This window comes from Silurus meridionalis, chromosome 25, assembly GCF_014805685.1.
Source record: "Silurus meridionalis isolate SWU-2019-XX chromosome 25, ASM1480568v1, whole genome shotgun sequence".
NCBI lineage: Eukaryota > Metazoa > Chordata > Actinopteri > Siluriformes > Siluridae > Silurus > Silurus meridionalis.
Genome location: NC_060908.1, coordinates 5,075,407 through 5,101,338, shown reverse-complemented (window position 1 = coordinate 5,101,338; position 25,932 = coordinate 5,075,407). Strand labels below are relative to the sequence as shown.

General features: G+C 37.9%; 1 protein-coding gene across 1 annotated transcript; it reads left to right on the top strand.

The window, feature by feature from the left end:
• The first annotated feature begins 11,502 nt into the window (after nt 1-11,502).
• On the top strand, nt 11,503-21,575 carry ddx54 (DEAD (Asp-Glu-Ala-Asp) box polypeptide 54). Its single transcript, XM_046839793.1, has 20 exons — nt 11,503-11,804; nt 13,210-13,336; nt 13,419-13,489; nt 13,579-13,767; nt 15,842-15,891; nt 15,984-16,025; nt 16,150-16,245; nt 16,700-16,821; nt 16,931-16,992; nt 17,076-17,207; nt 17,820-18,030; nt 18,290-18,421; nt 18,578-18,799; nt 18,878-18,951; nt 19,061-19,264; nt 19,422-19,567; nt 20,274-20,387; nt 20,488-20,598; nt 20,702-20,790; nt 21,048-21,575. The coding sequence occupies exons 1-20, from the start codon at nt 11,685-11,687 to the stop codon at nt 21,290-21,292; spliced, it is 2,559 nt and encodes an 852-aa protein (XP_046695749.1). The 5' UTR covers nt 11,503-11,684; the 3' UTR covers nt 21,293-21,575.
• Nucleotides 21,576-25,932: the final 4,357 nt, after the last annotated feature.

Below are 25,932 nucleotides of genomic sequence, written 5' to 3'. Positions count from 1 at the left end.
TGATTGATTGATAACAATACTTTGATTGATCTAGGTTTACATTTTTTATTTATTAATTTAAAGACACGACATGACCAGAGTTTTGTGCACACCAGACCTATACGTGCTGCTGGTAAACTGGAAGCACACTGTTGTCTAGACCATTTCTAGGAAGTAAACAATAACAAAGGCTAAAGCATTTCCGGTGGCACCATTTTTAAAGCATGGAGCTGTCAAATCAAAACAGGTACTTGTTAGGTTTAATTTAAACAGAAGAGTTAAGATATTTCTAAAAAACAGACCAGACACTGAAGCGACATGTTTTTATTTAGAACATTAAACGTTTACCTGAAGTACCGTATCCAGATGTGTATTATGATCTGCTTGAGACCGAGTGCGTCCACACGAGAGAAGCAGTTCGAGTCGTGCGTTCATTTATCACGTGACTCCCATATACGTTATGCAGTGCATTACACAGGAAACAACATTGAGTAGTTCATCTCATGGGTCCGAGTCGATCGTCCTTTTGTCACGTGAATAAAGGCTTAAATGAACAAAATTAACTTAATGACTCAAAAAAGATTTATTCGTTTTGATGAAAACCAAAGAACCAAGTCACTCAAATGATCCGATTTTATAATGACATATCTTATCATAATAATTATATATAATAAGATATAAAAGATATATCATTATAAAATAGGTTTATATATAGTTTTTTTATTTGCCATTTGGCATTATGCTATTAGCATTGGTCCTAGTTAATTCAATATTTTATATGCATTTCACTATATAATGTAAAAATGTATTTTTTCCTGAGACTGGTTAGCTAACTTTCTGAATTGTTGCATGCATACTTTCAGATATTATGGGACTGAGATGTTATAAAATAAAAATAAAAGCAGAGAGTTTCTTAAACAAAATCATGGACTGCTGTTGTAGAATCACCAATCCTCCTTTGAGGAAATTTTAATTTGATAAAATGATTTTTATTTGTAGTATGAATCTATTTTGTCAGTGGTGTATTAATAGGTTACTATTTCACTTTCTTTTTTAGTTATTTCAGTTTCTAAACAGACTATAACATATATTTCAATTAGAGCTATACAAGTTTTATTTGGAATAATAGGAATACAGCACATTATGGTGATATCCATGCTTCACCTATTTAATTTAATGCACCCCTGTTTTTGAATAAAGCGCTGATTTATTTGCATGTACTATACCAAATTATTTAGCTTTTTTTAACCTCCTTGTATTCTAAGCTACATTAGTTAGTTATATAGAGAGATAGAGAGATTTGCAAATAAAGTTACCAAAGCACTGAGTCGAGCATTAAGTTAATTTAGCAGACTACAGAAATGTTACTCTTGAGTTATCACATCCAGTTGCCTAGAAGCACAAGAGACTCATTTGAAACTAAGATTTTAATAGTGACATCATTTATATACAGTCCAAAACACAATCACATAATAATGTTGAATATATGTATGCGAAACAAAACACAGATTGGCTCTGAAAACATATCTTACCCTTAGATTGACTTGATATGTAAAAAAAACTGGATTAAACCATTTAAATTAGGACTTTATTATTTACATTGGGTTTTTTGTTAGTTTTTTTTTACATTCATAACTTCTCAACACCATCCCTTTATTCAGTACAAGATGTTGTGGCTTATCACTTTGTAAAAAAATAATAATAATCTATATTATTCAAATGTATTTTTATTCCCAAAAAAATATTAATGGCAGGTAGCAGATAAGATCACATCTCACAATCCCATTGATCAGTTTTTAGTTCAAGTCCCTTATTGGCTGTGGGAATGCAATCTGCCACATATAATGCAAAAGGTTTTTTAAAAACATAAAGAAGGACACATTTTTGAGCAGTTTCACTGAAAGTTCTCAGGAGGTCTCTTCTTTCACAGATTCATCACCATGAGGCCAACCAGCATACAGATGTAAAGCAATGATCCTGGGGGCCAGCAGGGAGCACTGTTACATAAATCTGTATCACAGCAGTGGATGTTCACTCCAGGAAGCTCCTGCTGCTGACAGTGGCGGGACGTGGCGCATCCACTGGTCAGGACAATACCCAGTGCCACTGTGGAGTTAAAACAGGGCATAGATGTTCAGACTAGTGATTATCTCCACAGCACTCTGTAGCAAACCTTGTCCCTTTGCATTATGGTGTACTCCTAAATTCATAGATAAAACATTATTAGAAATCAGGAATTAGGCCTTTTTTCTACAAATTATCTATACAAAATTATCAAATTTTATATCAGATTTCACTTTCTTGGTCTTCTTACCTAATTTCAAGAATGCACTACTATAACACAGAATATCGGATAGTGTTTCTTTCACTATCAATATATTAACATAAACTAACATATTGGTTGCTTGTTATAATGAACATCTGTAAAACCAAATCAGTGTTATGTACCTGCTAATTAAATGTCTTTGCCTTCTTCATTTTGTTCTAAGGTGAAGTTAGTGACACATCTACATATGCATCTCTGAATTTATTAATTTTATCCTAATGGACGGGTTTAGACTTGTGTCGGAAATTTCTCCTTGTAAATAAGAGAATGTTTAATGCATGAAAGTAAATTCCTTTAAAAATTACAATACGCCTGTGGGATAGCGCCAAAACAGGTGAAGGTTAGTTATGTTTATGTCAAAAGTTTTTGTATGTTTATAGTTACACTTTTGTTACACTAATATTAATCATTCGTGACACAAGTTACATTATCACTCAAATTTATCACTTAAACAGAAAAATTGGTTAGACATCATTTGTTTTGGTAATTTTTTAAAGTTAATAAGGCAAAAACTTATAAGCCTGCCTTTATGAAGACTTTTCTGTGTTGGGAAGTTTACTGATTGTCAAATTAAGTAACAATAAACACTTATGTTATATGTTAAATGTTGAAGAAAGCATCACTATTTTTCTTTATCTTGTTTTATAACAGTATGTTTTGGATGATTCATTATTACACACACACACACACACACACACACACACACACACACACACACACACACACACACACACACACACACAATAAAATTTTTATTTCAGAATCCAAGACTTCAACAACTCTCTGGCATATACAGTTACAATACATTGTATGCCATTGTGGGTAAATTTATATATAATTTTTTCTTAATACACTATTAGAGTTTTTTGAATGCAAGGATGTAACCTGTTTGTCGTCCGAAATATGTTTTGCATGTTAATGCTTAATTTCCTAGAAGCATTTTTGCCCTAAAACATAATGTCCAGCAAGCAGATGCTGTAAAGCCCGTTACATAACTGCTCCAGCAGGACTGAGATTAAGACTCTCTTCAGGTCCAGGACAAACCCATGAGACTCGGCTTCAAAGTAGCCTTGTCTCATACGTCAGTCTGTACGCTTACTGACGGCCCGTCATCAGCACTCCCTGACCCTGTTATTTCCCTGAGCCGGTGAAAACAGTGCTACCTCAGCCCTTAAGCAAACATGCAGAGCGCTACAAACGTCGTCAAGATTGATGCCGTGTCTTAAGTGGACATTAGCGTGCGATTCATTATTGACTGTTTTGAGGTCCGGAATGTGCGCAATACAAAACAGATTAGGGTTGTAAGAGGAATTGAAGAAAGATTGACAAAGCAAAGTGGTCATTAATAAATTAAATGGAAGGTTATGTCTACTTAAACCAATACACAGACATATTATGTATTATCTAAACTGTCATTGTCGAAATGAATGTATTCACAATCAACATGTGGTATTAAAACAGAAATTTTGTTAGTCATCACAGTACTACCTTCAACATCATAATAAACACACTGTACACTGACAGGATTGAAAAACTGATACTATTTAAACCGGTAAACAGGCCTCTGGGTGAAGATGTGAAGATTAAGTATGTACAATGCATGTCATCTGCCATATAAAAGATGGATATAAACTTATTAGAAATGATCTATCTATTCGAAGAGAATTATGTAAATTCTCACATAATTTGTTTCTGAAACAAATATTCATACATAAGCCACAAATATGCCTATTTACATATACATTTTTAAAAAGATTTGACCCCAAATGAAACAGTTTCCCCCAGACAACTTAATTTTATGTAGAACTTGTTTTAGAAGGTGTAATATCGAGAGAAGTATTATTAGGATTTATGTTCCTTTTAAAATATAAAATAGTTTTAACTTGTTCAACACTTTCCATTGTCAGTGTACGAGAGAGAGAGAGTGAGAGAGAGAGAGAGAGAGAGAGAGAGAGAGAGAGAGAGAGAGAGAGAGAGAGAGAGAGAGAGAGAAAATGTTTGTAGGTATAGAATCTCTCTTTTTTTAAAATCTTTTTTCTTTTGTAACCCAACTTTATGGAGCTTTTTTTGTGCACGTGGGTATTGTCATGCAGGTATGGATCTCCTTGTTCTAAAAAATGTTTAAAAGTAAATGAAATGCTACTGCATCCAAAGGTATCCTATAAAATTGTTTGCCTCCAACCACATGGTTGGAAAACTGTGTATATATGTACATATATGTGTGTGTGTGTGTATATATATATATATATATATATATATATATATATATATATATATATATATATATATATATATATATATATATATATACACACACACAACAATGTTACATGTACAACAATACTTATTAGGAATTAGATCCACACTACTGTATTACATTTTCCACTTTTCTTCTACATATAGTGTACTCTACCAGTCAATAAATGTTTTTCTACTGTGACATTCTTTTCCATAATACCAATGATGACATTAACAGCTTTGGAATAGTACAATGACTAAGGAAAGTGTTATTATTTTCCCAGGCTGTTACACGTTTCTTATCAAATGACTTAAATTCATGCAAACAGTACTCACTGCTTTCTGTTTTGATGCAGAAGCGGTGCTTAAAGCCTTTGTGAGAATGAGTACAGGTGATGATTTCAGGTTTAGAGCATCCGACGTCCACATACTTCTGCCCATGAATGACATTACAGCCGTAGCACTGCAGTCCATGGACTAATAAAAAAAAAATTTTTTTTAAAGTCTACATACATTTTTATCTGTCAGTTGAGTAAAAACATATAGTTAATATAAAAAAAACATCCAAATGTGATGTAATGCTATAAATATTGTATGATATTCTATACCAGACTAGTTGTAGTCTAGCTGTTAACCTAATCTTAACCTTTATATGATTTAGCTACAAATGTGGAAGTGAAAGATACACTGAGTATCTTTACTCAGGACATGGTTGCGGCAGAAATTGGCATTATGGAATGCACAGGAAACAGGGGTTTTAATTAGGAACACTTAAAGGTAATCTGATTAGGCATTGTTCTACATTGATTGAAAGGGCACAGCATGACTATTAGTGTAAATGGCAGCATATAATGACTCAAATCTCAAATTGTATTGCAGGTTATAAGGATAAAACACTCTGACAACTGTCTGTTTACATGCACAACATACCAGCAAATAACATTAGCAAATGAACCTATATTTTATATTTACACTACACCTATGTAGCTCCATACAGAAAGCTGAATCTCTCAATCTTCAAGAAAAAAACTGAAAACTCATCTCTTCCACGAGCATCTAACTGCATCTCATTATTCTTTATCCCTTCCTGTCCTTGAGTTTATTATTTTGAATGATAACTGAAGCTTTGCATAATGGCTATTTCTTGTCTTTACTACCGTCTTGTGATAAATTGCTTGCTGTATTCCTCAGCTAAGTTGCTTAAAACACAAGATTCTGCCAAATAAATAATTAACAGTTATAATTAACATTAACAGATTATTAAATGTTTAAATCTGTTGATATGGCCAAACAGTAAAGTTGCTTGGGTTGCAAAACATCATCACATCCTTGACTATTTCTCTATAACAGCATGACTTCAAGTGTTTTATTTTTTTCTTCCTTTATGTCTTTACGTCCTTATTAGTTTGTCATACTGGACCATTAACTGAGTGGTCACAGACGTCATGGAAAACATCATTATGTTTGCAAAATCAGAGAAAATTTTACTTCACTGTGTAAATTCCTATACCCCATATTTAAAATAAGCTCATAATGGCTGCCTGTATGTTTGATGCTCCTTCACACCTGCTCAAAGCCTACAAATCTTGTGGACAAAACATTAGGTTATTATTGTGCAATACCAGTCAGAATTATACTCGTCGTCCTCCTCAATCGCTTTACCACTCCATTAAATAATCACTGCCAAAAGCTTTCAGACAGATTTCCAAAGCTCATTAATCCCTACTAAATGTTCTAGAGTGAAAAAAAAGTAAAAAATGTACTGTATATCCTCAAGGTAACAAGAAGCACCACTCAAGAAACATGTCTGGAGCACGTACCTATTTTAGAATTATACTGTATTATATAATATGGTGTCTAATACAGGATCTCAGAGAAGTTTTGAAATAATATATTTTATATTAAGCGGGAATTTGCACTTTGAGCAAAATATTTTAATTCATAATCAGTCAATATTAGATATTTTTTAGTTAGATTCCTGAGATTTCTTTTACAAAAGAATATATTGGAATGATTGTTTTATCTGGATCAGGAATCTGTTGATGAGGTTGTGGTGAATATGCAGTTACTGTACATGCATCACACCAGATATATTAAGACGAAGAGAAATAAATCTACAACATTTTGTTCAAACTTGATTTTTATTTAGTTTCATATGAAATATTTGATCTGTTTAATTTTGCACATAATCCTCCAGACTGTCCATTTTTCCTATATAGTAGATATTGGATACACAAAATGACCCCTGTGTTAAACTGATGTTTCATTGTTGTTTTTCAGCTTCACTCTCAAAAACAGTCCTGAGAAATATAAAGCAATTATTAAATGCAGGACAGAATGAGATCAGAGTTTTGCATCTTTTGTTTTTGCATCTCAGGCAAATATCGAACCGATTATCAGTATCGAATCAGTACAGTACATCCCTACTCATCTTCTCCCTAGGGTAAAAAAAAAAACATCAGTGCATCTTAGTGATTATTTTGTATAGGTAAAAAGACATACTACCAATGTCCTACCAATAAGACAGCTGTCCAGTCTCCTTTTGGACAAACTGTATGTATTTGCTTATACCCACCCTGGGAACTGAAGAGCGCCGATGCCAAAACGAATCCGACTCCGTACAGCAGCCAAGTGTGTAAATTCATGGATGCAGTTCTGCTGAGCTCGTGTCCGTTTTGGGCCGGAAGTTTACCGCAACCGAACCGGCGGGGTTTTCAGAGCAGACTTCCTGTCGAAACTAGTCCATAAAGCGCACCAAGGCTGCTCCGTTCCGCGCGGCTGTGAGCGCAAGGCGCAGGCGGATCTGAGCGCATGCATGAAAGAAGAAAAAAAACAGTGGGTGGGGGTTCGAGAAACAGTTCAACCATCACACCAATATATTTTTTTGGTCAAATGAATTTGTCATGAATTTTCTTTTTTAAAAAAGGTGCTAAAATGTCTAATTGAAACACTGACTGATGCCACTGACATGGTGAGGCAAAGTGGGGACCTAAGTGATGGCATCATGGTACCACCTACATCACATTATGCCATCATTGTAATGCATTAACACCAATAGACTCTCATCAATTATTTTAAGTCACAACCCTCTCAGGGCTGAGATTTTATTCATTTCCTCTCCCCAGTCAATTTTACTCATATTTCCTCTCCCCAGTCCAGAAAAATAAAGACTGCAACGAGATGCCTCCAATCCTCCCATAAAAATGTTTCAAACTGCTGCTCATGTTTCATCCACAGGAAAATGCTATCCGCCCTCTTCCAAATACATGAGCTCACAAATCCCTGTGATTGGTTACTGGTTCTCTGAAGAAGAGAGAGGGAGAAAAAGAGAGACAACATGCCATTCCTCAATCAAGCTTAATTTCAACAAGGATTGTGGTATCACTGGGATTCAAACTTGCGATCATCTGGTGATAAGACAAATGCTGTTCTGTGTCGCTCGAGTTGTGGTGGACCTGCAACCTGCCCCAGGAAAAATGAAAGAAGGGGTGAGAATACCATCTACACACTTAGTGTAAGTCAGCATAGCCAAGCCACCCAGGGGCATGTTTTTTAAGAGGTTGGAGGAAAATTGAGAACCCAGAGAAAACCATTGTGGATATGGAAGGAACGTTAAGAACATAGAAGGTTAAATATGATTCAGGTACATTTAATGAGATAAAAAATAGAGTTGTTCATTTATTAAGATTTTTTTGAAACAGAAAAAAAAAATCTGTTTCTGCATTATTTTTTACAGGTGCTTTATTGTGTAATATTAAAGGAATGTGTTTCATTATAATCAGATTCATTATTTACTCTGAGGTATTAAACCTCTCAGAGATGTGACTTCATCTGCCTTTGATTTATGTGTTCTGTCTTTCTTCATAGCAGGTTACATCCCTCCATCATATCCACAGGCTTTTCACTCAGTAAAGACATTCCATCTAATCAAGAATTAAAGACTAAATCCTTTCTTAGAGTCCATAATGCCGCGGATAAGTCAAGCTTTTGCGATAAGCTCCCACTCTCTCTCAGCCACAAAGCAACATATGGTTGCACCTGATACATGATTTCCTGTGATCCTCACTCTGAACAAGAGATCTGTTTACAAGGATTGTGATATATTTCACTCAGGATGGCTTTGTTTCTTTTTAGACCATGGTTAAGTAATGGCAGAAAGGCTTCCTGTGGGTTTCTGTGTCCTTATTCTCTGCTGTGAAGAGAGATTGTGGGGCGAGGAAGCGGTGAGGAACAGTAGGAGCTGAGCTGAAGGCTTTTTGAAATCCTTATTAATATTCTACTCAGAGCTAAGCTGTGTGAAAATGGCATTTCATCCAACCAAAACCCCGTCACAAACCATTACACTGTCAGTAGGATGCACCAGTCTTAGGAGTGGAATGCTGGTTTACCATCTTCACATATGATGTAGGTTGTAAGGGGGAGGTAGAATTGGGGTCAGCTGATGAAAATATGTCCTTGATGAAAATATTTTGATGATATTCTGAGGAATTAGTAACTCTACACAGAACAAAAATGTCCAAGTGACTAAAGTCCAAGCGCAGCTTCTGAAGCTTCTTTTGCCTCAGAGGTTAAAAGCAGTTGAGCTGTGGTTCTGAAATGCACAGGCATCTTTTAAGGAGCTTTCTTCTTATCAAATGTCACAGAAAACGTCTTAAAAAGCCCATTTTAAATCCCTCAGCAGCAGAGTGACGGCTATAGGATTGTAGCTGTGTAGTGTGTGTAGAATACTGTTCAGAATTGTTGATGAAGCTGCAAAAAAAAGGATTTTACAAGGATATACTTGAGGCACTAGATATACATATAAATATATAAATATATAAATATAAAAGAGTGATTAATGCAGCACACATTTCTGTTTGACCATTTTTATTAAAAATATAAGTAGATAAATATAAAATTGTATTATTTTTAAAATTTTCACATTTATTTGAGATGTCCTTTCTTTACTCAGATAAATATATATATATATATATTTTATTTACTAAACCTTTGTTTTTACTGATGTGCCAAGTCTCGAATAAAGCACCAAAATCCGCCATGATGCGACATCCAGCAATTACAATCATCCGTGTGGAAACATAGCAAAACTTCCGTTTAGTGTCCTGACGATTTACGTTATTTAAAATGCCATCATTATTTTAAAACATTTACAAGAATATTTTGAGTATTAAAACTTGAAAAACATTCATTTAAGGTACATTAAAAAAAAAAAAAAGAAAAAGAAAATATATATATATATATATATATATATACAGTACAGACCAAAAGTTTGGACACACCTTCTCATTCAAAGAGTTTTCTTTATTTTCATGACTATGAAAATTGTAGATTCACACTGAAGGCATCAAAACTATGAATTAACACATGTGGACAATATAGGTTTATATATACAATACAAACCTATATTGTTTCAATAGTAGAAAAGTAAAGAAAAGCTCTGGGGTGGTAAATTATTTAGAATTTGAATAAGTTGTCAGATTTGACACTGTAAACTGCAGTTACCTCGTTTTTAGGTGAAGCTGCATATTTGAATCAATCTAATGTTTTGGTCTGCTTGTGTCTCCCCCCTGTGGACAATCACTGCAACAACATGGATATAGCATTTAACATATTGACAAAAACATTTCAGAATATTGATTGTTGCACTTTATGGAAGCAGATGACTGAACTTAGAGAAACATTTAACTTGGGAAGATAATAACAGCAGGCTGTGGTCGTGTTACAGATTGATCATTTTTTTATGGATTTATTAAAGCTGCCATTACACAAGAAAGAAACACTTGATGCTAAACTATCGGATAAATTCTCCTAAGGCATATATAGACAGTTGTACCATACTGGTAATGAGAGGTATTACATTTTCTTTAAATAGATGATGATGAAATGCTTTAAAAGTTACATCAATGCTTCAACTTACATATACATTTCACAGGCTTGGGCTACTGTGTCCTGTGGGTCACAACAGGGTTGTCTGGTTTCTTCATGCTGTCTAAAAAACTATGGACTGGCTATGCTAAATTGCCCCTAGTGTATGTGTGTGTGTGTGTGTGTGTATGTATAAGTGTGTGTTAGTGTTTTTAGATTGTGCCCTAGTGTTAGATGGTGTTTTCCTGCTTCATACTAAGTGTTCTCTGGATTCTCGAAAAATCCTCAAAAAATGTGATAAAACACTGAGATCTTGGCCTGCATGATTCTTTATACTGTGCTCCTGTCACGTGAATGGCTCTTCTAGAGAAGGAGAAGGAGTGTGGAGAAGGAGAAGAAGAAGGAGAAGGAGTGTGCCGAGTGTGCCAATCTTTAAGAATAAGGGAGATGTGCAGACCTGCAGTAACTACAGAGGAATAAAGTTGATCAGTCACACCATGAAGTTATGGGAAAGAGTAGTGGAAGCCAGGCTGAGAAAAGAGGTGACCATCTGTGAGCAGCAGTATGGTTTCATGCTGAGGAAAAGCACCACAGATGCATTATTTGCTTTGAGAATGTTGATGGAGAAGTATAGAGAAGGTCAGAAGGAGTTGCATTGTGTGTGTGTGGATTTAGAGAAAGCGTACGACAGGGTGAAGCGAGTCTAGTTGTGATATTGTATTAGGAAGTCTGGTGTGGCAGAAGTATGTAAGGGGTGGTGCAGGACATGTATGAGGACAGTGTGACAGCAGTAAAGTGTGCAGTAGGAACGACAGACTGGTTCAGGGTGGAGGTTGAATTGCATCAAAAAGATGCTGAGATTTTCACTGGGAGTGATGAGGATCGAGCCGATAGGAAGGAGGAAAAGAGGAAGGCCAAAAGGAGGTCTCCTTGGCCTTCTGGATGTGGTGAGGGAAGACATGCATATAATTGGTTTGAATGAGGTATGGAGATGGATGATCTGCTGTGGCGACCCCTAACGGAGAAGCGAACGGGAAAGAAAAATTGTAGTTTTACTTTACAACCTGAAGATGGCGCTAATGCAACAAGGAGTTTGGGAACGCGCTGAAAGAGAAGACGACGAAGAAGAAGCGTGCCACACGTGTTCCAAAATGTCGAACTCCACTGTTTTGGTTGTTTAGTTAATTTTGTACGAAGCGATTCAAACTATTAAATAGTTTTACGTTGATACAAGGAGGCAGCTCGAGCTGTAAGTAGCCGGATATCAGAGGACACCATGGCGCAGAGAAAGAAGAGATTGTGGAAGAAGAAGAAGCACACTGGGAGCAGAGAAGCAGATGTGGACTCGGATGGGGGAGATTTTGAGTTGGCTGCTGAAATTAAAGACGACGTTGTGGTGGGTAGTGAAATAAAATATATTTATTGGTAAATTAAAAACATCTTTACTGTAGGACTGCATCTTATGATGATATCCTGTAAATCCATTCAAGTTTCTCAAGCCATCACAGACGATGAAGGAATTACTCTATAAACTGTTGAAAATGGAAACTTATTTCAGTAAACATTGTGGAGAAAATAGTCATATATCTGTTTATAAGCAATGTAAGATAAGCTAATCATCCTTATTTCTTCACATGAGAAGATTTGTGGTGTAAAGTGGTATAATGTTCTCAAATAATTTTACTCCCCTTTTTAGGATCTAGCAAATGGCCTCTAAGATTTACTCCAGGGTGCATTTACTTATGCATTTGTCCCAGGGGTTTAGACAAAACACCCTAAATGAACTTTGCTATGACCCCCAGCTCATGGAAAGACTTGATGTATAATGTTTAATTGCTTCAGTAGTATGTTAGTAATCTAGTGGAGAATATTGTGGTGTTTATCAGTAATCTTGATCAGTAATGCAGGGTGGTGTGACACGTCCCCTGATTTGAAGCGCTCTGGTTTTGATTTTGTAGAAGCGATAAGAACATTGCTGTGTAATGTAGAAACGTGAAAGATAAAAAAATGACACCATTAGACGGCATTCCCAAAAGCCAAACTCTGCCCATCAGGTAGCAATTTCATGCTTTTCTCTAAAATCCTCTGTCGTCATGATTATTGTCATGAACTGGAAGGTGAAATGTGAGCGTTAGTACTCAGTAATGTTGTGGACTAGTATGCAGTTTGACCAGGTTACTGTGTCACTGAAAGGGGAAAAAGCATCAGGGGTTTGATTTAAATAGGGTAACGTGTGAGAGAGAACTAAAACAGATGAACTTTGAACATCCCATTCCACGTTTAGAGCTCATTTGCTGTTATAATAATCTCCACACTTTGGGTAAGATTTTCCACTCGATTTTGCAATGTGCTTATGGAGATTTGTGCTCATTTAGACCTTTAGTAAAGTCAGGTACCGATGTAGGTGAGGTGAGGAGGCCTGGGGTGCTATCAGCGTTTCCAATTCCTCCCAAAGGTGTTGATTAGGGATGAGATCAGAGCTCTACAGTAGGCCACTTGAGATGTTCCACTCCAACCCAATTAAAGTATATCTTCATGGAGTGCACAGGAGCATTGTCATGCTGGAACAGGTTTGGGTCTCCAAGTTTAAGGGAAGGGATCGTTTAATTCTACTGCATGTTAATACATCGTATACAATTGTGTACCCAAAAAAGCAGGTGTCTAAATTCATTTCCGCATAGTGTATATTCATATACAAGAGCTGATGTAATTGCAGGTTTTCACTTAATTAGTTTACTGTAAATTTACACACACAAAAAAGTGCTCGTATTGACGTGTACGACTGTTTTTGCCCCCCACAGTTTGGTAAAAAGCTGCCTCGCTTCCCCACGTCGTCTGATTGCATATCAGATGTAGAACCGGACACCAGAGAGATGGTGCGTGCCCAGAACAAGAAAAAGAAAAAGTCTGGAGGATTTCAGTCCATGGGTATGTCCATTTGAATACTTTTATCCAATAAAATCCACATTACCGACTTTTACATAGAGCAACTCATTTTCCCATTGCGTAGGCCTCAGCTACCCTGTCTACAAAGGGGTCATGAAGAAGGGCTACAAAGTTCCGACCCCTATCCAAAGAAAAGTGAGTCCACTTTCGCTCTTCAGCAGGTTCAGATTGGTTGTTTTTTTTACCCCGTGACCTTTCCGTGATGTTCGATTTTGTTGCGATAGACGATTCCCGTCATCCTGGATGGTAAAGATATGGTCGCCATGGCGCGGACAGGAAGCGGGAAAACGGCTGCGTTCTTGGTGCCCATGTTCGAGAGGCTGAAAGGACCTCAAGCTCAGACAGGAGCCAGAGCTCTGATCATCACACCTACAAGAGAGTTGGCACTACAGACCATGAAGTTCACTAGAGAGGTGACGTTGAGCTGGTTTTATTTTTCTTTAATTAATTATTAATAAAAAATATATATCATAAAAATCAATATTGTAGTTATGAGTATATAATTATATTGTATAAATGTGTGCATTTTTATATAAATATTTTCTTTTCATTATTAAGTGATTAAAGAATTGTGTATATAATTTTTTTTTTTACTTTAGCTTTAATTGTTAATATTGATAATACAGTGGAACCCGGTTATCTCGACCTCGGTTATCTCAAAAACCCTATTAAGTCGACGTTTTTGAAGTGGAACCGCCAAATTCTCGCTTTTTCTAAGCATTTTTTATCGGTTATGTCGACTTTTTTTATGTCGCCGAACCCTGATATCTCGATCACAAGGGGGGAAAAATTAGAAATTTTAACGTCAGTTATGTCGATCGGCGCTGTGCAGCCGCAGAAGAACTCGCGAAAGTGTCGGAAAAGTCAAACCTTACAGATACTACAGGTGTTTGTATTGTATACTGGTGAATCTCTGCTGTTAGTAAGTGCACATATGCATTTTTTTGTTAAATGTTATGCGATGAACGGGAGCGCGGCGCTTCCGGCTTCAACTCCTTACCGAGCGGTGGGGTAGGGCAGGGTAAGGAGCACGGCTCTCTCGGTAAGGAGTTGAAGCCGGAGCTTCAGAGAAAGCGGCCGAGAGAGCACCTGCCACGCCCCCTTCGGCCGTTCACGTTTGAGACTTTTCTGTCCCTCGTTTTTGGTTTCGGGTTCGGTTTTGGATCTTCCGGGTTTTCCGGCTTCTCTCTCTCTCTTCCCTCGCATCGCGGATGTAAGTTTTTCGGACACTTTGCTTTGTGTGTTTGTGCGGATTACTTCAGCCTGATGGTCATAAGTTTTCAGAAACTTAGTTACTGTTTTTTTTCTTTCCACATGTGGACTAAATGTGAGACGGCACTGTGCAGCCGCTGTTTTTTTTTTTTTCTTTCCACATGTGGACTAAATGTGAGACGGCACTGTGCAGCCGCTGTTTTTTTTTTTTTTTTTTTTTTTTTTCTTTCCACATGTGGACTAAATGTAAGACGGCACTGTGCAGCCGCTGTTTTTTTTTTTTTTTTTTTTTTTTTTTTTTTTTTTTTTTTTTTCTTTTCTTTCCACATGTGGACTAAATGTAAGACGGCACTGTGCAGCCGCTGTTTTTTTTTTTTTTTTTGAGCGATCTGTGTGTTTATAATGTTGGAGAATATAATAAAGGTTTGTATGGAGAATGGACGGTGGTTTGTATTGTATACTGGTGAATCTCTGCTGTTAGTAAGTGCACATATGCATTTTTTTGTTAAATGTTATGCGATGAACGGAGCGGCGCTTCGGCTTCAACTCCTTACCGGCGGTGGGGTAGGGCAGGGTAAGGAGCACGGCTCTCTCGGTAAGGAGTTGAAGCCGGAGCTTCAGAGAAAGCGGCCGAGAGCACCTGCCACGCCTTCGGCCGTTCACGTTTGAGACTTTTCTGTCCCTCGTTTTGGTTTCGGGTTCGGTTTTGGATCTTCCGGGTTTTCCGGCTTCTCTCTCTCTCTTCCCTCGCATCGCGGATGTAAGTTTTTCGGACACTTTGCTTTGTGTGTTTGTGCGGATTACTTCAGCCTGATGGTCATAAGTTTTCAGAAACTTAGTTACTGTTTTTTTTTTTTTGAGCGATCTGTGTGTTTATAATGTTGGAGAATATAATAAAGGTTTGTATGGAGAATGGATGGTGGTTTGTATTGTATACTGGTGAATCTCTGCTGTTAGTAGGTGCACTTATGCCTTTTGTTGTTAACAAACGTATGCACATTTTTATAGCATGCCTTCATCAAACAAATCGCAGCAACGCTGTTGTGTAAAAAAACCCTTCAAAAACACGTGCATGCACATTCTCATTTATTAACGCACATCATGTACATAAAGAAATTTCAAGCACGTTAATATATTGCCGCCATTTTGATTTTCGTTTATCTCGATCATCGGTTACCTCGATGCTTTTTGGCAACCCCCTAGGACATCGACATAACCGGGTTCCACTGTATTTATTTTTGTTATAATAATTGTAAATTATTATTTTTTCACCAGCTGGGCAGGTTTACTGGGCTGAAAACGGCCCTAATCCTTGGAGGCGACAGGTAAACTTTTTTCAGAATTCATTTAGTTTTATTTATTTATCCATTTCTGCTTTTCGACATGCATTAATTCATGCTTTTATTTTCTTCTCCAGCATGGACGATCAGTTTGCTGCTCTACATGAAAATCCTGACATGTACGTCCTCCATCAAGCATTATTCAAATTGTTCTTTCCGTTACAATAGATTTTATATTATACACTACGCATAGATGATATCACGTGATCAAGAAGTCTGAGAGACATTTTTGTTTTTCTTCAGCATCATCGGTACTCCTGGGCGTCTGATGCACATCGTCATGGAAATGAACCTCAAACTGCAGAATGTGGAGTATGTGGTGTTTGACGAGGCAGATCGGTAAGCTTCCAGCTTTCTCGGGCGAGTTTTTGCAATAAAATCCTGGTTTTCAGGTGTTTTTGATAACCTGTTCCCTCTGCACTACTAGTAGTTCAGATGAAGGTTAAGCACGGGTGCAGATCAATGCATTTGTTCCAATACGTTTTTCTATGCGTTCTTTCTAGATGTTTGTAGATGTGTGTAGATTTATATAACGCACTCTATTCTGAGGAGATATTTGTGAACGGCTGCTTACAGCTGTAATATTTAACGTATATATAACGCAATTAAACGAACACATTCATGTGGATGTTTATTGATAAATTGTGAGCGTTGTTTCTACTGCTTCCTTTATTATTATTATACTATTACTTCAAAACAACTGACGTGACCTGATGTGTAATCATTGCAAAGTTGATTATATGTCCAGTGTCCTGTTGTCAGCTCCAGATCTTTTTTTTGTGTTTCTCAACAGATTGTTTGAAATGGGTTTTACCGAGCAACTGCAGGAGATCATCAGACGTCTCCCTGAGACCCGGCAGAGCCTGTTGTTCTCCGCTACGCTGCCAAAACTGCTTGTGGAATTTGCCAGAGCTGGTTATTTCTCTTTCTCTTTGTCAGGATCAATACATAATACTCAGACGCCACGGTTATAATCCTGGTCTCGATCAGCACGTCATAAGCATCTCTCTTCTCTCTTGAACAGGATTAACAGACCCAGTCTTGGTGCGTCTCGATGTCGACAGTAAGCTCAGCGATCAGTTAAAGGTAAATCGGATCAAACGTCACACGAAGGAAACCTACAAAAAACCCGTCGTAATGATTATTTTTTCTTGCTTTCTCCCGATTAGCTGTCATTTTTTTCCTTGCGCCTGGACGAGAAGCCCGCGCTGCTGCTGTATCTTCTGCGGAACGTCGTGAAACCTCAGGAGCAGACAGTCGTGTTTGCGGCTACCAAACACCACGTGGAATACCTCAACCAGGTAACTAACCACGACTCTTAAACACAGGCTTGAAGAAAACATTGGGGATGCCGATGCTGTGGCATCGCTTTCCTCATTCCGATTTGCTCTTAAAATTCCCTCTTTTCTGTTGGGAAGGTGCTCCAATAGATTTCGAAGTGTGCTTGTGGAGATTTATGTTCATCACCCACAAGTGTTTTAGTAAAGCCAGGTACTGGTGTAGGTGAGGTGAGGAGACCTGAAGTGCAGTCAGTATTCCAATTCATCCCAAAAGTGTTCAGTAGGGATGAGACCAGAGCTCTAAAGCAGCTCATTTAAGATCTTCCTCTCCAAATCATGCAAACCAGATCTTCACGAGCTGGTGCACAGGGGCGTTACCGTGCTGGAACAGGTTTGGATTTCCACGTTCAAGGAACGCAAAATTTAATTATACCGCATCCAAAGACGTCCAATACAATTGTGGGCCTTTAGGTTTGTGGTAACATTTTGGAGAAAAAACACGTGGCAGGAAAGGTCAGGTGTCCCAATACTTTTGTGTATATATAGTGTACATTGTGATTGTTGTTATATAAAATGTCTGGCTCAGTGTGTTATGTATGATGATTTTTTTCTTCCCCCATCATTCATGACTAGCTTCTGACTTCACAAGGAATCGGGTGCGCGTACATATACAGCGCTTTGGACCAGACGGCCAGGAAGATCAACATTGGCCGCTTTGTCCACCGCAAAGCAATGGTTCTGCTGGTGACGGACGTCGCAGCTCGCGGTATCGACATCCCGCTCTTGGACAACGTCATCAATTATAACTTCCCTTCTAAGGGCAAGCTCTTTCTGCACAGAGTCGGTATGTTTAGTGCACCTTGTGTAATAAACATGTTTACTAGGGGTAAAAACAAAGCTGTAGAATAAATCAATGTGGATTGGATAATGCTGAGGATTAATACTTAATTTTCAGTAAACAGTATCGTTATATTCTGGCATTTCCTGGAACATTTTGATATTTTTCAGGTTTTATAACCCACCGTAGTCATGTTTTTTTGTTTCATTATGTTTGTGTGTGAGCATTCACTGCTCTGATGTGCTCTTGGTGTTTTGTTGTGCAGGTCGTGTAGCACGTGCTGGCAGGAGCGGTCGAGCCTTCAGTCTGGTGTGCCCAGATGAAGTGCCCTTTGTTTATGATCTTCACCTCTTCCTTGGAAGACCTTTGCACCTTGCAGCCATTGACCACACTCAGGGTATCTCACCTCTATAAGATTCGTTGTGTTTTCAGTGTAGTAGGGCTTGCTTTCTAAGAATAATGTGTGAATAGATATATATATATATAAAAAAGTAAAAAAAAAAAAAAATCATATTTGGTATATCATGACTTTTTTTTCTTCTTCTTCTTCTAGATGTTGACGGAGTGCTGGGTCGCGTTCCACAGAGCATCTTGGATGACGAGGACGCGCAGGTCCTCGCAGCCCACGAGAACTCTTTAGACCTCGAGAACCTCAAACGGATCTCGGAGAACGCTTACAAGCAATACCTGAAGTCCCGACCCAACCCTTCTCCAGAATCTATCAAGCGGGTGAAGAACTCTGATCTGTCGTCCATTGCTGTTCACCCAATACTAGGTTTGTTTGGTTTTACATTGTTTTAATGCAGTTCGTCTTGTTGTTTTTGGCTTAAAGTGGACTTTCGCATGTTTCCAGGGTCAGGACTTGAGAAGATGGAGTTGGAAAGACTTCAAATGGTTGATTCAATCAAGGCTTACAGATCAAAATCGGTGAGTTAATCATTTAAATACATTTGAAGACTGGGATTCATTCCTGCATCAGTAAAAAGCTAAATAAAAAAGTACTGTAATTAAGACATGCCCCATTGGAATCTTTTAGACCATATTTGAAATCAACTCCAACAACAAAACCAGTGCTAGCGAGGTAATGAGGACGAAGCGATCCCGGGACAGCCATCTGGTGGACAAATTCCAGAGGACACGAGAAGAGATTCAGCAGAACCATTCAGCTATTCAGAACTTGACCCCAACACAACCGCAACACGGAGAGGAAGTGGGGGATGACGAAGACGACGACCTCCAGGTGAGTCTAGAAGCCGGTTTGCTTTGTGGTGTCCTTGAGTGTCCTTTACAGTTTTTTTTTTTTTTTTTTTTTATATAAGTGAGTCACTTTAGCAATTTTGCACTTCTAATACATTACACAACCAAAAAATACAGTCTGACACTCGTTCATCCGTCAGGGTGTGTTCTCGGAAGTGGTCGGAGGAAAGAAAAGGAAACGGGACGGCAACGTGGACTGGGCTAAGAACAAAAAGAACCGGCAGTCAGGTCGAGACGAGGAGTTTTACATCCCGTACAGACCCAAAGACTTTGAATCAGAACGAGGGTAAGGTTCCAATCTTCACACTGATTCTTAAAAACTCAAGGAAAACGTATTAAGCAGCTAATATTCATTTGAACATACTGAGAAAATGCTTAGATCATTTCTTTTTGAAACTCAGATATTTGAATATTCATTTTGCATACTAAATTCTAATGTCCCCTCCCCTATTTATTTATTTTGTATCTTTGTCATTAATTACTGATTGTTTGTTGTTTTATAGATCCTAAGACCCTGATCTGTTTTATTTATTCAAATGAGAACATATTTAATCTTGTTTGAGGCATGCCATTTAGGAAATCTGGATTTTTTTGGATCATATTGGAATCACTCAGTGTTTCTTTGGATTGTTTAAATATTATTTTTTAGCTTTCCAAAAGAGAGAAAACGCTCTTAAGTTTCTGTAATCACACTCCAAAAGTTGCTAATCCACAGTGAAATGTCTGAAAACGCTTACGTCCCTGTACCATGCGTGAGTAAAAAGATGATTCGATCCGCGTCATTACCGCTTGCCGTTTATTTACTTCACACAGTCACAGTCACATGACTAAAAATGCAGCATCGTTTTCGTTTTTTATCCACTTTGGAGAGGGTTTTTAAAAAGCTACGTTTTCGTTGTCATCCGTTTAAATGTGGACGAGGCCCAAAACGGAGAGGAAAACTATGCATTTTTAAAACGAAAGGTAAAAAATGTGTAAATTTGTGTCCCTAGACTCAGTCTTGCCACCCAAGGCAGCTCATTTGATCACCAGGCCTCCTCGGCTGTCCTGGATCTAATGGGAGATGATAACAGTACGCTGGACCAGCATCAGAAAATGATGAGATGGTGAGAGGATCAACACGTTCACACACACATTGAATCAAACCCAAACAAATCCTGTCGCAATACACGAGCAATAAACCATGTCTCCCTCGAATCTCTCCAGGGATCGCAAGAGGAAGCGCTTTGTCCATGATACGGGTAAAGATGACAAAAAGAACAAAATAAAAACGGAAAGCGGGCAAGTGGTCAGTGTCAAGAAGTCAAAGAAGAACTTGTATCCTTTTTATCTGGCGTTCTGTTGGTAATCACATCGAGTCTGTTCAAATTTATAATCAATTATTTGATAAGAAAGGATTTATTCCTTCACTCTGGCCCAGTTATGAGGAATGGAAGAAGAAGTACAAGGTGGAAGATGCAGATGATTCAGACGGAGAAAATGGAGGAGGAAAGGGGCTTAAATTTGGAGGTATGAACATCTCTAAATCATAAAACAAATTGTATTTCAGACCCCAAAAAGAATAGTTTGATCATTGAAAACAGAATTTGTATTATTTTCATTTATTAATTAAACATAATGACTTCAATTGCTTTGAACTTATATTATGTCAGTTTACCGGCTGGATTGTTACTGGATGATACCCAAATTTCCGAATTCCTTCAGTGTCCTGCATTTCACTGAAAAAAGCTGCTTCTGATGTATAAATCCGCTTCTGTGTTATTAAGGTCGCAGTGGCCGAAAGGGAGCGGGACCTCAGCCTCTTAACAAGAACGGCTTACGGGTTCGTTCGGAGCTGAAGAGCAGGGAACAGATCCTGAAAAATCGCAAGGATCGCTCCAAGCAGCAGTTCCTGCAAAGTGGCGGCTTGAAGAAGCTGCGTGGCCGAGGCAAGCAGCGACTTAACGACGTCATGAAGTCTGGCTTCGGGCGCGGGCGCTTTAAGAAAGGCAAAATGAAGAAAAGACTTTGAGCTTGAGGGGTCAAGGCTTAAGGCAGAAACCCATAGCTGTCAACTTGCCAACAGATTTGACAAGGACTCAAAAAAAAAAAAAAATTGCGACTTATTTTAGTGGATAAAGTAGTTTGAATCCGTCATTGTTTTTTGGGGGGCAAATGGGTACTGGGAGAGCTATTCAGAGCAAGGCCATTTGAGCATTTTTGAAAACTATAACTATATTATAACAGTGTGAAATTTGTTATATATACATGTGCATTTTAAAATCTGCATTCAATACAGATCCTATTAACAACAATTTGCATCTAGTGTGTGATTCCTGACTGCTAGAGAAGGTTGTTTGTTACAGACAATAGCCAATAGAACCAACTGCAAATCTTGCTCAGGATCAGCATGGTTTATCCACAAGATGGCAGCAGGTGCAGCGACTACAATTTGTACTTGGGTCTGCAGGAAACAGCTTCCACCCAAACACAATACAATTATTTTCAATTCTTAGGATTTGGTGCTCCTTTTTCTGAAATAGTAATTAAAAATGGCATGCTTCTAGAAATAATCAGGTTTGCGCAACAGCAATCAAAACAAGCCCGTGTGAGAGTTGAGGGACGTGTAGGTTGAGACGGGAGAAAGAAAGGAGAAAAAAAAGGCGAAACGTAAAAATTCCTTTTGTGGAAGACGAGACCGTTTCCACAGCAGAAGTATGCAGCCAGTTGCAGGACACATGTTGAGAGCCGTGGTCTCCATATGGATGCAGTTAGTTTAATTCATTCTTGTTATCGCAAGGTTATCTGAGTTATGCCCATGTCTGATTTAACCCATTAATGATTAGTGAACGCCTGTCTGACTCCGACCTACAGCAGTATTTGGTAAAACCACTGGGTAAAGGCCTGTGTGATGCTGGAAGGTTTTGATAAACGTGATTGTACCTCTTACCACACTATAAGAACTATAAACGGCTAAATCACGTACAAGAAAATTTCTCTCATTTATAAAAACACACTCATTCCAAAGTTAAATGCAATTCTATTTACAGCAAATGTCATAATCATATTAGTTTCTTCGATAAAAACAATCATGGGTTTTTGGAGAGATGTTAGCTTAGTGGTTGAGGTACTGTACTCTGGATCGGAAGGTCAAGAGTTTAAAACCCAGTGGCACAAATGTGCCACTTCTGGGCCCTTGAGCAAGACCCTTAACCCTCAGCTCAGTTGTAAGTTGCTCAATAGAAGGCTGTATGCCATATAGCAAAAAAAAAAAAACTTTTATGAGAAAAAAGCTTTCAATTGTATAACGGACTTAAATCTCGTTAAACCTTTTTGAGATGTTACTATTGAAACAATATATTAGAGCATTTTTATAACCTGTGATTTATCTCGCAAACAGAATCTCTTGCTGTTAGAGGAATGAATCAACCATCAGATTAGAGAATTCAACCCCCCCCCCCTGCGGTTTTACTGGGTTTCATTTATTTAACTAATTTTATTTGTAAAATGTCTTTTACATGCGTTAATAAAAAAACTTGCCTCATTAGTTATTTGTAATCAGTTGTAGACACCTGATGTGATCAAATAACGTTCATTCTCTTAGTATTTTTGAAGCTAGAGAATGAAATCTTCTATCTTATGCTTTATTATTTCCTCTATATTTTGCATTATCATTTGAATGCTAGCCTGTTGCCAGGACTAGAAAAAAAAAAAAAATCACGTTAAACAAGATCAAAATTTAGCCCTCCCAAACTCTGTATAAGATTCCACATCATGGCAGTCATTACCTACTATATTGTTTGCACTAATTTAACTGACATTTGAAGAAATATTGAAACAAGCAGAATTTCTAACCACTTTCATTCTCAATATGGTATTGCAATAAATACAATATATTTATATATTTAGAATTAATAAAGCAATTTGCTGATGCAAAGCACGCATATTTATGCAGTAGTCATAATATTGTATGTATTTCTACTGAGCTACCATTTGTGTTATTTCACTGTTTTAATAATAATCACAGCCCATGTCTAAATGCAATAAACTACGCATCAACTGGTTTTCTGCAAAAACATGGCGATTGATTGTCTGCTGTATTGCAGACCTCAGTATTGATCCTCAGGAATGAAGCTTGTCTTCAAAGGAGGGACCTGTATGCGAGCTATTAAAACCTCAGAGATAGGACGTAGGCCCTAAAACAGATGAGAGCACTTTTAGACCTATCAGATTGCTTTATTTTTTTTCCGAGCACCAGCTCTATTCTAAAGTGAAGAGGAGCGACTGCCTTATCGTCTTTCCCATGGCTAACACAGCATCCACTTGAGATAGGACTGAGACACTGCTGTTCCAAACTGGTGAGACTGCCGAAAGTCAACAGCCGATATGCGACAGGGCCGTGTGAACCGCCTTATCAAAACCGGCGGTTCACACAGGCAGCCAATCAAGTCAGCTTTCTATCGACGTTGCATTTATTTAGTTATACAGTAAGAGAACTATAACTATGCCTCTAGAACTGTTGTGCATCGTGCATAGGTTTCAGTTCTTTTCATTCATTTATTTTTATCCTGGTCTGGTAACTTGGTGGTGTATCTAGAACGCATGCATGCATAGGTGCTGTCCCGCTCATGCACTAAGTTAAAGTAGCCATTTTTTGGTAGGTGAAAGGAAACGAGAGAACACTGAGGAAACCCAAACCCAACGAGGACATTTAAAAAAACCTATAACTTGAGGTCAGGATCAATCTGAGAACCCTGGAGCTGTAACACAACATGCACCATGTCAATTCCCACTACCATTAAATTACATTACACACAAAAAAAAACAGAAATATAGGCTGAAGTAGCCTGTACTGTCGAGCATCCAGGGTGCAGAGTTGTTGACACAGCATCTCAACAATGGACGCCTTGGGAAGGGCAGGCTTCCGAGTGTGTTCCCTCATTCGGCATGTTTAACGGTGGTCTGGTTTCAGCAAACTGTCGAAGGCTGTTTGAGTTGCACTTCCATTGGGGACTTGATAAAGACAACTTAATTGATAGTTTGTTGACAGTTTCAGTAAGTAGAGTTTGAAAAAGGTCCTGCTTTAATTCATTCTCTGGTCGGTCGGCTGAGTTTTTAGTATTGAGTATGGCAAAATAAAACTAAGCTTGAGTAATTTAACTGGAAGCAACCTTATGTATTTTATTTATCTCCTTTTCAAATGGTATATTTTATATGCAAAGATAAATTTGACTGTAGTGCTTATGAAAATTTTAATGGCAGTTCCTGCTAATGATACATTTTTAAAAAGAGGGTTATTCATTATTATAACTTTTGTAAGAATGCTTGTCAGAAAGGATCACATGGAGTACATGTAACTTGGAGGCATTAGGTTTCAAGATGGGTATGAATGGTCATTTATGTAGCTTGTGTTGTGATGTGTAATGCATTTAGATAGTGACTGATTAGTCAGGATCATGCTGTGATCATTTCTGGTGAATATTCGTATTAAACAAATGCAGATAAATATACAGATAATGCCATTGTGTTAGAAGTCTTTTTGTAACCTTATTAATATTTGCTTTTTATCACTAAATCACTTTACAGATTGTCAACATCTGGCTCTTATGTCACCAACTGTGAAGCCCTCAATATGAACTCCATATTGCACTGTTGGTTCGTCACACCTCGTGTTGCCATGAGTTACTTAACCCCCCCAACCTCCCAAACCCTTCTGCTTTTGTAATAATCATCACAATTCTTCAGATCTAATCTTTGCTCAATCTTTAGCAGTCCTACAGTCTAATCAATTACAAAAGCACTCCCTCCTTCCCTTCCTTTTTTTGGCTTTCCAAGAAATTTTGGTCCTCATAGTGATGTGGAGTCTAATTGGCACCACAGGACCCAATAAGGGAAAGTGCACATCTGTAAAGCACTGTCACTTGCTGTATGGAGTAAAGACCGTGAAGTGCTGCGTGCTTAATGGAGCAAAAGCCAGTGTTTTGATGATACAAGTGTGCATTGATCTGTGAAATGTAGGTTTAGCTCAGCTTTGTGGCTTTTAAGGCCAGTTTTCAAACACCTGGTGGTAAACCTTGTTCTGTAATCCAAGTACAGAAATACTCAATTACCCAGAGATGCCTAACTTGGCCTGGGTATGACTTAAATGTTCCTAGTATGCCATCGTATGCAAATTATTTAGGGACGACTTCTATCTTTATATACATTCATGTGTTCCTCTTCTTTATTTAAATCAGAAATATTTTTTAGTCGTTCTTTTGATGCCTTCTTTCAGCCTTATAATTCGTTTTTGTCCTCAGGGTTTGATGATGTGCTTATGGCATACCAAACACACTGAAATCCCATTAATTCTTATAAAGCCGGGAGAAATAAAATCTTTTCTCTGGTTTCAGCTACCACCTGTCACTGACACATGAAATACGGGTTAAGCTCGGCGTAAGGTAGGCTGCAGGATGGTCTGCTCAAGCCTTTCGTCCCACTGCGATAAATCCTCATGCACCCTATTCAGACAGCTAAGTGAATTTGAAGCGTGAGCATTTGGTTACAGCACATGGAGAGAGAATGTGCTCTGTCTTCTTGCGAGAGTGCTTTCAGCACGCAAGCGTTTCTTGACTTTTTTTTTTTTTAAATATCTTTTTCATGCTGGTTTGCTTTTCAGCTCTTTTTTTTATG